The sequence below is a fragment of the Oculina patagonica genome, chromosome 8, assembly GCF_052425735.1.
Source record: "Oculina patagonica isolate OP01 chromosome 8, crgOcupat, whole genome shotgun sequence".
NCBI classification, from domain to species: domain Eukaryota; kingdom Metazoa; phylum Cnidaria; class Anthozoa; order Scleractinia; family Oculinidae; genus Oculina; species Oculina patagonica.
The window spans coordinates 30,894,492-30,906,809 of NC_135765.1; the positions used below are offsets into that span (position 1 = coordinate 30,894,492).

The following is a 12,318-nucleotide window of genomic DNA, read 5'->3' on the forward strand; positions in this document are numbered from 1 at the left end:
TTTTATAGGCGATTACACGTGTCATGCATAATTTGTCATTTTCATTCACATTGAATGAGAAATCGATCGATGAAAATTCAATCCTTTGTGGTTCATTAGGGTAATATTAGGCCCGGGTAGGTAAAGGGTATTGGGCAAAAACAGCAAGGATGGCACAGTGGTAAGAGCACCATCCGCATAGACTGAGTAACGTGGCTCTTAGACACTCTCTGCGTTCTACACTGTATTTAGAGTGGCTTTTGGACCTCCCTCCCTCCTCCCACCTCACCCCACCCAAAACACGGCTGGTTTTGAGCAGCACCCTACCTTCGCCAGAAGTTTCCGTTGTCCTCAGTGACGGAGTAGATGTGTTGGCAACCTCGTCCCCAAGGTCTCCACGGCGACGAGTTTTCAAAATGGCGGTCTCGGCGCGTCAAGCGGATTAGACCCTGGGAACAAGGTTGATGTGTTGGTGTGGGGAAAAGGAGGATTATGAATTGTTTCTGCAAACGCAAACTGGCCATATGGGGAAAGAAACTAAAACGCGATGGTCCATCCCAAGGGAAAGATGCTGTCAACATTGGGAGCTAGATCATTTTCAGTAGCAGCTCCGAAACTCTGGAATGGCCTACCTGTTGAGCTTCGTCAAGCATCATTACTTGACTGTTTTAAATCTCGACTTAAAACTTTTCTTTTTAAGAAGTATTTTTATAATTTATAACTTTATTTTATTTTCATGGTGATGTAATTTTTAATTTTCTCTTAAATATGTAAAGCGCTATTGATCAGAATATGGAAATATGCGCTATATAAATTAGCAAATTATTTTTTTATTATTATTATTATTATTATTATTATTATTATTATTATTATTAGAAAAACGATTGATGTCAAACAGCTTTATTTTAATCTCTTAATTTGTTGCACGAGAGAAACCGGAATACTAGACGATTTGCTGACATGGTTGAGCCGAACGATGTTGTAACTGAAGCAGACTCTTTAATGTTGAGGAAAGTAAACACCGTTTCTATGTGAAAAGCAACGTGTAACGAGAATAAGGCTTGGGCTCATACTCCTCAAGTTCACTTATATTCTTTTTCCAGCTAAAAAACAAACTGTAACGTTTCGACACTATAGTTTGAACGTGATCAATGCGCACTTAAAGCGCTGTTCTGTCCACGAGCCAAACTAATTTTAACCAACAGCTAAACGAGCGAAATCTAAACGAAGTGAGAGCCGACCTGTTTTTTGCTGACAACCCAGAACCATTAGAACCTCATTTAATTTTTCCAAGCTGATATACCTAATGAAATATTTGACACACTCTATTATGGCAATATTGCTTTTATTTTTCACTTTGTCTTGTGATACACACAAAGTTGTACTAAACTACCTCGCACTGCTGTGCGGCAATATTCACTGCTTTCTGTTGATCGGCCACATCAATTATCCCATTTGCTGTAGAAACAAAAAGAAAATAACAAGTTTGATTAATTTAGGGAAGGCAGGTTTTTTCTTGGGAGGGGGGGGGGGGTGTGGAGGACTGGAAATTTTTGGTATTTTTTCCAAATAAAGGGTTGGTCCTCCCCTGCATTTTTATTAAAAAAAACGTCTCTTATGGGCAACACTCGGGGAAAACTCAATTGCTGTGGCTAGTTACAAATGGCTCAGTGCTTCTCGGAAGGTTTGCTACAGCAAGCGCCATACTCCTTGGATCACTGTAACTGATATTGTTATTTTCGTATGTTCTTTATTTAAATTATACTTCAATTGCTTCCAAGAAATATAATCAACAGTGTTTATTCCAAAAGCAATTGACTACTGCAACTATTTATCACCAGTTACCGTTTCTGTACTTACCCACCAGCCACCATGATATCCTGTGTTACCCATACAGAAAGCCCTGACAGCACTTGTCCGCTCCCGAACACTTGTTGTCGTACTTCTCAGAGTGGCTCTCGAATAACATGCAGGACGCTCGACACGTCCGGTAAACACAAATACCTCTCCGAGCGCAGCCACTGCCGCAGTCGGCTTTGGGTAGAAAAAAATTATTTCAATTTCAGCACTAAAAAGTAGCACGTCATCACAATATTCTGCGTTGTTATAACTACACGACGATTTAAAAGAATTAAACCCCTTTATAATAAGTGATTCCACGGCATGGTAGTCGTAATTGTCATAGCTTCCATTTCGCGGGAAAAGATTGTCTGTTTCGCCATCGTCCAAAATCCGCTGATCACATCGTGAATTGATCGCGTTGCAAGTTGTGAGAGCATCGCTACTCGGTCCCAGATCTCGTTTCTATCCCCCCTGATTTATATGCATTACAGTGTGGATGGGGTTAACTGATAGTTGAGACCTAAAGCCAACTTTAAACGTGCAAAGTGACTCCATCCGCGTGAAACTATTAACATAACCGCCGTGCAGCAAATGTCTATTATACTATTTTCCACAAACTAATTTATATTCACACCACGATACAACACTTTACCTTGATAATGATGTTAGTTAAGCCTGGTTTTCACTAGCGACGCAAGCACAAGCGCAAGCATAACGGCTCTTATTTCATAATGAAAACGGCCTTGACGCAAGCATAAGCACAAGCACAAGGAACAAAATTTTTTCCTTTTCTAGTGCTTGCGCTTGTGCTTGCGTTCGTGTGAAAACGAAACATCGCACAAGCACAAGAAAAATGTTTACGTCTGGCCGTGTCTAGCCAATTAAAGCACTCGTTCCAGCATTTGAACAAAGTCGCAGAGGCCACGGTTGATTTTGATAAACGTTTTCCGAGGCTGTTCGGGGGGGAGTGTAGACAAAAAAACAAAAAGGCACAAGCGTGGACTCGAGGAGCGAAAGAAATGGAGATGAATGCTCTCTTTAAAAATATCTATAACCCCAAATGTTTCGTTTTCCTCGTTTTTTGTAGTCGCTTTCGCTTTCTTCGTCACAAGAGTAGAGGAGACAAGAACACTCGACGCCTGAGAGTATTTGACGCAATATTTGCCGAGAGAACGAAGCCTTCTAACTTGTAAACATTGTATTCTTAAGGTCGGGACACACTAGGCGACAAGTCGCAGCGACAGCAGGTCGCTGCGACAAGTTGCTCCGTGTGTACTGCTTCAAAACAAGTCGCTGCGACAAGGCGTTTGTTCGGTGCATAAACGGTGAATTTGGAAGAGTGGGAATGCGAAATAGTTCTCCAATTCTATATGGCGAAAATATACATGACGGTCTCTCATTGGTTAATTAATATTTTGTCGCAGTGATTTGTCGCAGACGTGTACACACGCTGCGACAACGCTGCTATCGCTCATTTTGTCGCTGCGATGTGTCGCACGAATTCAAACTGGTTTGAATTCGTGCGACACATCGCAGCGACAAAATTCTGTCGCAGCGACTTGTTTGTCGCAAAAATGCACCATGTCACACAAGGCGACATGTCGCAGCAACATGTCGCCGCGACGTGTTGCAGCGACGTGTCGCCTAGTGTGTGCCGACCTTTATACTAATGCGCTTGTGCTTATGTCGACGTTCGTTTTCACTTGGCACAAACTGCTTATGCTTGCGCTTGTGTTTGTGCTTATGCTTGCGTCGCTAGTGAAAACCAGGCTTTACATCGAAACGTCGGGCAACTTTAGTTTTAATATCTCTACTGAAGTTTTTCAGTAAACCGTTGATTATATATCAAAGAGATGAGACAAACCTGACTCAAAACACCAAGGAACACCAGTAACGCTGTTGTCCCAACAGCATCCTTTGCCTTCACATTGATTTTTGGTTATTCCTCCAAAGCCACAGTTTTTACGGTTTACAGGCGCTATGGAGCAGCTTTCTGGAGGTGTGGTGACTGAAATAGAGAATATTGTATAACACAATATGCAACGAAATGGAGATAGTACTGGTGCTACTAAATTGTAGCACGAGTCGTGAAAAAGGCAAAGGTAGAATTATAATAAAATGGAGGTACAATACTTCTACAACATCTATTGCTTTGCATTTTATCATCACCATATCTGCGGGACGCATCGAAACCATAGCTAAGTGTAATGACCACATTAAACATTGTATTGTATTGTATTGTTGTATTGTATTGTATCATCATCATCATCATCATCATCAATATTATTATTTTTATTGCTTTTGTTATTGGTCTTGGTATTATTGTTATTATTATTATTGGTAAATAATAAATAAATAAATAAATCTACTAGGCAAACTACCTTCCCGAATTGTGATAATAATTCTCAAGGCAGACAGAACAACTATATATTTTAACTAGACTTCAACTTTTTCCTCATAGTATAATTCTGCAAATGTAACATGGACCCCCTGTGAATGTTGGTGGTAATAAAAAAAGGAACCTAGTTTTAAGATAAGGTTTTTTGGATTATCGTTTCTCAAATCCTAATTCTAGGAATTGATATGTTTTCACTGTATTTAAAAAATTGAATTTTTTCAACTTTATTAAAACCATAACATTGTTAAGCGTGCAGGAGTTATTTTTTCAATTTTATGGGGTGGCTTGGGGTGAAAAGAAAGTTATTTCAATTAGGTGTATCTTACAAAAAAAACGAGACCAACCTTTGTTAAAACACCAAGGAACACCACTAACGCTGCTATCCCAACAGCATCCTTCGCCTCTACATTGCTGGTCCGTTATTCCTCCATAGCCACAGTTTATACGATCTTGAGGCTCTGCGGAGCAACTGCCTGTTGACAGAAACACAACAAAATGGATATAAGGCTAAAACAAAGATAGAAAATGTTGTATTCAAAATATATAGTTTTGTAATGCCTAGCTGTATAGCAGTTCATTACGAGTTTCTACTAAAACAATTTTACTATATACTCGCTCAAGTTTTCTTTGAGCGATATAGTCAACTCGGCTATGCGTCGTTGACTCTTCTCTCATAGCAAACTTGAGCTCATAGTCTAATTGTTAAATAGAAAAAAGTGGGAGAACCAATCAGATTTTCGGATAAAATCGATTTCTACTAGAACACGGATGAGTTTCTACTAATCGGTTAAATATCAAAGTTAGCAATTGTAGATGAGTCCCACCTCCTCGTTTGTAAACAGAGTTGTCCATATCGTCACTGAACTGATTCAGCCCTTCGTCATTTTCAGGCTCGTACGGTTTGGCGAGAACCACTGCCACTTGGACAATGACAAACGCTAAAATAATCTTGTCAATACAAGTCATGTTGACTGAAATGAAAAAAAAATGATTTCAGTAAATGAGTTCTAGAGTAAATGAAAAGGCGTCGTGATATTTTGCGTTGCGTTTATTAATGATGACGTTAACTGAATACTGTCACTTTCAAAGTATTTCCAGATTAACCGGCTTTATCATGATGGGTAGAGTCACATGGTTACGTTACAATAGTTCCTACTTGAAGCACTTAATTTGTTACAATCTTGAGAACGGCGGGCAATTGATCAAAGCAAGCGCGCGTTCTAAAACTTGCTTTGGTTTTAGAAACAAATGCGTCGGTAATCTTTCGTCAAGCTAAGCCCGCGGCGTGCGTTCATGTTTTTGGCGTCGTATCAAAAGTGTAATGTGGTTTCCTCCGAACTAGCTTGGCTGGTGAATAAATCTTTTGTCGATGCAGCTGCATTTTTAAGCTAACTAATAGGATGGACTTACCTTTGCGGAAATCAGAGCCACTACACAAGCTAAAGCAAACTGATTAACTGACTGGCTTTTAAGTAAGAGCGGCTATGTGCAATTAGGCAAATATGCTTTGCAGAAAGCTCTTTTCAAAATATGATTGCCAAATAACAAAGGTCGTACTAATCTTGGAAGACAAATAATTCGCATTGCAAGAAGCTCCTCCCTTCGACTTCTTTGTTAAAAAACAATAGCTGTATTACCCTCAGTACTGTAGGTCTTTTTCTTTCTTTTACTAAAACAAAAAGTATTCACCAAGTATTCGTCTGTGATGTATGTATAACAATACGTCTAGCCCAATTGAATTGTGATAAGTACATGTACTGTTCTTTTGAAGAACGCGCTTTTTTGTAGATCAGTTTATATGTATAATAATCTAGTAAATTTCTTTTCATATTTAATCCTTATCATTTTCTAACTTTGCGCAACTATCCTATGGCAGATTGGAAAAATTCTTAACTGATCACAAACTATACAGCGGGGCGCAATCATTTAAAGCAAGCGCACATTAACTGCTTTGGTTTTAAAAAAACAAGTCCGAAAATATGTCCAGTAGTCCAATCCAGCGACATGCGTTCCGTTTGAACGTCTTACCAAGTGTCACCGAGGTTTCTTCCGAGCTCAGCGGCGTGGCCGGTGCATGCACGATTCTGTGGTCCTTCGGCTGTATTTTCAAAATAACTAATGGGATGAATTTACCTTTGAGAAAATCAGAGCCACTAGACTCACTGGCTTGTAAGTAAGAGCGGCTATATGCAATTAGGCAGATATGATTTCCAGAAAGCTCTTTTCAAATTATGATTGCCAAATAACAAAGGTCGAACTAATCTTGGAAGACAAATTAAATAATTCGCATATGAAATAGCTCTACCCTTCAAATTCTTTGTTAAAGAAAGAACAATAGCTGTATTAACCAGGTACTGTAGGTTTTCTTTCTTTCTTTTGCTAAGGGGCCGAATATATGTCTGTGATGTATGTCTGCATAATAATACGTCTAGACAGATTGAATTGTGATAAGTACATATACTGTTCTTTTGAAGAACGCGCTTTTTTGTAGATCAGTTTATATGTAAAATTATCTAAATTGTCTTCTCATATTTAATCCTTACGATATTCTTACTTTGCGTAACTATCCAACTATTCTGTCCACGAGCCGAACTAATTTTAACAGAAACCCATAAGGGTTGAAACGTGTAACTCCCTATGATTCGCATTGTACAAAGCGTTTGCACATTCGTTTCCATTAAGAACCATATTTGGAAAATATCAAGAAAAAATTAACCGATCAAAATTGCGTCTACAAATTTCCTTGTGCATTTTGTAATGCCTGTTACATCGGCTAAACTAGCCGTCATCTTTCAACGCGCATTCGTGAGCATCTGAGTAGGGCCAGGAACTCGCACATTTTTCAACATCTGCAGCAATGTGAGGCATGCCGTAGGCTTTCATCTAAGAATTGCTTTTCTATTGTGGATTCCGCACCCAATAGACTGCAACTAATTTTAAAAGAGGCTGTCCACATCCGCTGGGAAAACCCAACGTTAAATAAGCAGCTCAAACATGCTGACTTAACTCTTTCGTTTTAATATTATGTTATTCTCTTATACATTAGTGTTGTGCAATTTAAGTTGATATATTTTCATCATTTTGTGTAATAATTGTAATTTACTTTGTTATTTATACTGTATAATTTCTTTGCCGTGTATTTAGAATCGCGCGCATTGTTCCATGTCTCGCGCATTTAAATGCTGTATGTTAACTTTAAAATGTATCACGTTTGAAACGTTACGCCATTGCTTGTAAAAATTCAACTGCAATTGTAAACGAATTCACAACTGACGATGATCGTTGAACGATCGAAACATGTCTTGTTACAAACTAAAAGTTGTTGTACATTTTTTTAAAAATAGTAGTTTGTCTGCTTTTATCCAGAATATTTGGATTAAATTAACAGCAGGCGCTAGCTCGCGCTAAATGGCGTAATCTTGTTTTTGAACAAGCTTGGTTGAATAAAGTTAAATTTGGTTAAATTCTCCTGTTTTATCGTCGTTAAGTAGTCTGGAGAACTACACCTTGATACACTTGATGAATATCTTCAGTTTCTGTGAAACATTTAAGGCGCTTAGGTCGGAATTTAAGTAACTCACTGCAAAACCGAAAATGTTGTTCCGTGTGTCATTACGCGTATAATTCGCGCACAAGCTCTTTGTGTTTCCAAATATGGTACTTGGCAAAACTGAATATTCAAACGCTGTGAACCCGCGTTACACGTTTCAACCCTTATGAGTGAAAACTAAACGTATTTAGAGCCGACCCGCATTTTTTGCTGACTACCCAATACCATTAGAACCTCATTTAATTTTTCCAAGCTGACGTACCTAATGAAATATTTGACACACTCCATTATGGCAATATTGCTTTTATTTCTCACTTTGTCTTGTGATACACACAAAGTTGTACTAAACTACCTCGCACTGCTGTGCGGCAATATTGCTGCTTTCTGTTAATCGGCCACATCAATTATCCCATTTGCTGAAGAAACAAAAATAAAATAACAAGTTTGATTAATTTTGGGAAGGTAGGTTTTTTTTCTTGGGGGGGGGGGGGGGGGTGGAGGACTGGAAATTTTTGGTATTTTTTCCAAATAAAGGGTTGGTCCTCCCCTGCATTTTAATTAAAAAAAACGTCTCTTATGGGCAACACTCGGGGAAAACTAAATTGCTCTGGCTAGTTGCAAATGTTTTTTTTTTTGGATTATCGTTTCTCAAATCCTAATTCTAGTAGGAATTGATATGTTTTCACTGTATTTAAAAAATTGAATTTTTTCAACTTTATTAAAACCCTAACATTGTTAAGCGTGCAGGAGTTATTTTTTCAATTTTATGGGGTGGCTTGGGGTGAAAAGAAAGTTATTTCAATTAGGTGTACAGTATCTATCAAAAAAACGAGACCAACCTTTGTCAAAACACCAAGGAACACTCGCACTAACTCTGCTATCCCAACAGCATCCTTCGCTTTTACATTGCTGTTCCGTTATTCCTGCATAGCCACAGTCTATACGATCTTGAGGCTCTGCGGAGCAACTGCCTGTTGACAGAAACACAAAAAAATGGATATAAGGCTAAAACAAAGATAGAAAATGTTGTATTCAAAATATATAGTTCTGTAATGCCTAGCTGTATAGCAGATCATTACGAGTTTCTACTAAAACAATTTTACTATATACTCGCTCTCGTTTTCTATGAGCGATATAGTTAACTCGGCTATGCGTCGTTGACTAATCTCTCATAGCAAACTTGAGCTCATAGTCTAATTGTTAAATAGAAAAAAGTGGGAGAACCAATCAGATTTTCGGATAAAATCGATTTCTACTAGAACACGGATGAGTTTCTACTAATCGGTTAAATATCAAAGTTAGCAATTGTAGATGTCTCTTACGTCGTCGTTTGTAAACAAATTTGTCCATATCGTCACTGAGCTGATTCAGCCCATCGTCATTTTCAGGCTCGTACGGTTTGGCGAGAACCACTGCCAATTGGACAATGACAAACACCAAAATAATCTTGTCAATACAAGTCATGTTGACTGAAATGAAAAAAAAAAACAGTTTAGTATTAAAATGAGTTTTAGAGTAAATGAAAAGGCGTCGTGATATTTGCGTTGCTTTTATTAATGATGACGTTAACTGAATACTGTCACTTTCAAAGTATTTCCAGACTAACCGCCTTTATCATGGTTACGTTACAATACTTGGCTTCACACTAGAGCTCATAAGTATAGTCTAAGTGCACTTGGAACCTACTTTGAGTGTGAAGGGATAAAACGTACTTACTTGAACTTTACTTGGTGACCAGTGGAAACTTTCGTAGTTCAAAGAAGCCGAAGTACGCCGCCAAGTATGGTCTACACCACACTTGAGAACGCACTTGACCAATGGGAAAAGGAAGGCAAATGAAAGCGGCGTGCAGCGTTGTCACGATTCTAAAGTTGATTGACAGCGTGTACCCAAAGTAATATACTTTGTCATCAAGTGTGAAGCCAGATTTTGTAAAATGTGACTTGAGATTTTCAAGTGTACTCGAGTCAAGTGCTTACTTGGAACTAACTTAGTTTCTAGTGTGAAGCCAAGTAATAGTTCCTACTTGAAGCACTTAATTTGTTACAAACATGAGAACGGCGGGCAATTGATCAAAGCAAGCGCGCGTTCTAAAATTTGCTTTGGTTTTAGAAACAAATGCGTCGGTAATCTTTCGTCAAGCTAAGCCCGCGGCGCGCGTTCGGTTTTTGGCGTCGTATCAAAAGTGTTACTGAGGTTTCCTCCGAACTAGCTTGGCTGGTGAATAAATCTTTTGTTGATACAGCTGCATTTTTAAGATAACTAATAGGATGGACTTACCTTTACGGAAATCAGAGCCACTATACAAGGTAAAGCAAGCTGATCAACTCACTGGCTTTTAAGTAACAGCGGCTTTATGCAATTAGGCAAATATGCTTTTCAGAAAGCTCTTTTTAAAATATGATTGCCAAATAACAAAGGTCGTACTAATCTTGGAAGACAAATAATTCGCATTGGAAGAAGCTCCTCCCTTCTACTTCTTTGTTAAAAAACAATGGCTGTATTACCCTGGTACTGTAGGTTTTATTTCTTTCTTTTACTAAAACAAAAAGTATTCACCAAGTATTCGTCTGTGATGTATGTATAATGATACGTCTAGATCATGATTAAAATCGGTTTGTATCTGATCTTAAAATTGTTTAAAAACGTATTAAAACTGAATTTTCGGTAACTCTCTGTTACCTTCATCAGAGTTAAAATTGGTTCAGTTCATTTTTGCATAATAAGTTTTTATACGCCGTCGGTCTCTAGGGATTTTCCCAACGCTAAATAAACTTGCGGAATAACACGTCTAGATCAATTGAATTGTGATAAGTACATGTACTGTTCTTTTGAAGAACGCGCTTTTTTGTAGATCAGTTTATATGTATAATAATCTAGTAAATTTCTTTTCATATTTAATCCTTATGATTTTCTAACTTTGCGCAACTATATCCTATGGCAGATTTTAAAAATTCTAAACTGATCACAAACTATACAGCGAGGCGCAATCATTTAAAGCAAGCGCGCGTTAACTGCTTTGGTTTTAAAAAACAAGTCCGAAAATATGTTCAGTAGTCCAATCCAGCGACATGCGTTCCATTCGAGCGTCTTACCATGTGTCACCGAGGTTTCTTCCGAGCTCAGCGGCGTGGCCGGTGCACGATTCTGTGGTCACTACGGCTGTATTTTCAAAATAACTAATGGGATGAATTTACCTTTGTGAAAATCAGAGCCACTAGACTCACTGGCTTGTAATTTAGAGCGGCTATATGCAATTAGGCAGATATGATTTCCAGAAAGCTCTTTTTAAATAATGATTGCCAAACAACAAAGGTCGAACTAATCTTGGAAGACAAATTAAATAATTCGCATATGAAATAGCTCTACCCTTCAAATTCTTTGTTAAAGAAAGAACAATAGCTGTATTACCCAGGTACTGTAGGTTTTCTTTCTTTCTTTCTTTTACTAAAGCAAAAAGTATTCACCAAGTATATGTCTGTGATGTATGTCTGCATAATAATACGTCTAGACAGATTGAATTGTGATAAGTACTTGTACTGTTCTTTTGAAGAACGCGCTTAGTAAATGTCTTTTCATATTTAATCCTTATCATCCTTTGCGCAACTATCCTATGGCAGATTGGAAAAATTCTTAACTGATCACAAACTATACAGCGGGGCGCAATCATTTAAAGCAAGCGGCATTAACTGCTTTGGTTTCAAAAAACAAGTCCGAAAATATGTTCAGTAGTCCAATCCAGCGTCATGCGTTCCGTTCGAGCGTCTTACCAAGTGTCACCGAGGTTTCCTCCGAGCTCAGCGGCGTGGCCGGTGCACGATCGTCTGTGGTCCTTCGGCTGTATTTTCAAAATAACTAATGGGATGAATTTACCTTTGAGAAAATCAGAGCCACTTGACTCACTGGCTTGTAAGAAAGTGCGGCTATATGCAATTAGGCAGATATAATTTCCAGAAAGCTCTTTTCAAATTATGATTGCCAAACAACAAAGGTCAGCTAATCTTGGAAGACAAATTAAATAATTCGCATATGAAATAGCTCTACCCTTCAAATTCATTGTTAAAGAAAGAACAATAGCTGTATTAACCAGGTACTGTAGGTTTTCTTTCTATCTTTTGCTGAAGCAAATATATGTCTGTGATGTGTCTGCATAATAATACGTCTAGACAGATTGAATTGTGATAAGTACATATACTGTTCTTTTGAAGAACGCGCTTTTTTGTAGATCAGTTTATATGTAAAATTATCTTAATTGTCTTCTCATATTTAATCCTTACGATATTCTTACTTTGCGCAACTATCCAACTATTCTGTCCACGAGCCGAACTAATTTTAACAGAAACCCATAAGGGTTGAAACGTGTAACTCCCTATGATTCACATTGTACAAAGCGTTTGCACATTCGTTTCCATTAAGAACCATATTTGGAAAATATCGAGAAAAAAATTAACCAATCAAAATTGCAATATTGTCTACAAATTTTCTTGTGCATTTTGTAATGCCTGTTACATCGGCTAAACTAGCCGTCATCTTTCAACGCGCATTCGTG

General features: G+C 38.1%; 2 protein-coding genes across 2 annotated transcripts; both read right to left on the bottom strand.

The window, feature by feature from the left end:
• Window positions 1-1,307: 1,307 nt before the first annotated feature.
• LOC144662375 (uncharacterized) lies at window positions 1,308-5,343 on the bottom strand. The gene is made up of 5 exons (XM_078523169.1): window positions 5,044-5,343; window positions 4,564-4,692; window positions 3,686-3,829; window positions 1,840-2,013; window positions 1,308-1,437 (listed from the first exon to the last, which is right to left on the bottom strand). The coding sequence occupies exons 1-4, from the start codon at window positions 5,183-5,185 to the stop codon at window positions 1,865-1,867; spliced, it is 564 nt and encodes a 187-aa protein (XP_078379295.1). The 5' UTR covers window positions 5,186-5,343; the 3' UTR covers window positions 1,308-1,437; window positions 1,840-1,864.
• A 2,766-nt stretch (window positions 5,344-8,109) lies between these two features.
• LOC144662380 (trefoil factor 3-like) lies at window positions 8,110-10,085 on the bottom strand. Its single transcript, XM_078523174.1, has 4 exons — window positions 10,050-10,085; window positions 9,092-9,238; window positions 8,609-8,740; window positions 8,110-8,185 (listed from the first exon to the last, which is right to left on the bottom strand). The coding sequence occupies exons 2-4, from the start codon at window positions 9,231-9,233 to the stop codon at window positions 8,157-8,159; spliced, it is 303 nt and encodes a 100-aa protein (XP_078379300.1). The 5' UTR covers window positions 9,234-9,238; window positions 10,050-10,085; the 3' UTR covers window positions 8,110-8,156.
• Between the last annotated feature and the right edge of the window lie 2,233 nt (window positions 10,086-12,318).

What these genes read in the sequence shown, in the direction of transcription:
- LOC144662375 (XM_078523169.1), bottom strand. Translation starts at nt 5,185, where the DNA reads ATGACTTGTATTGACAAGATTATTTTAGCGTTTGTCATTGTCCAAGTG. An exon ending in TCCTTGGTGTTTTAACAAAG is followed by an intron (nt 3,830 to 4,563) that starts GTTGGTCTCGTT and finishes TCTCTATTTCAG; the next exon opens with TCACCACACCTCCAGAAAGC. An exon ending in TCCTTGGTGTTTTGAGTCAG is followed by an intron (nt 2,014 to 3,685) that starts GTTTGTCTCATC and finishes TTCTACCCAAAG; the next exon opens with CCGACTGCGGCAGTGGCTGC.
- LOC144662380 (XM_078523174.1), bottom strand. Translation starts at nt 9,233, where the DNA reads ATGACTTGTATTGACAAGATTATTTTGGTGTTTGTCATTGTCCAATTG. An exon ending in ATTTGTTTACAAACGACGAC is followed by an intron (nt 8,741 to 9,091) that starts GTAAGAGACATC and finishes TTCTGTCAACAG; the next exon opens with GCAGTTGCTCCGCAGAGCCT. An exon ending in TCCTTGGTGTTTTGACAAAG is followed by an intron (nt 8,186 to 8,608) that starts GTTGGTCTCGTT and finishes TTGTTTCTTCAG; the next exon opens with CAAATGGGATAATTGATGTG.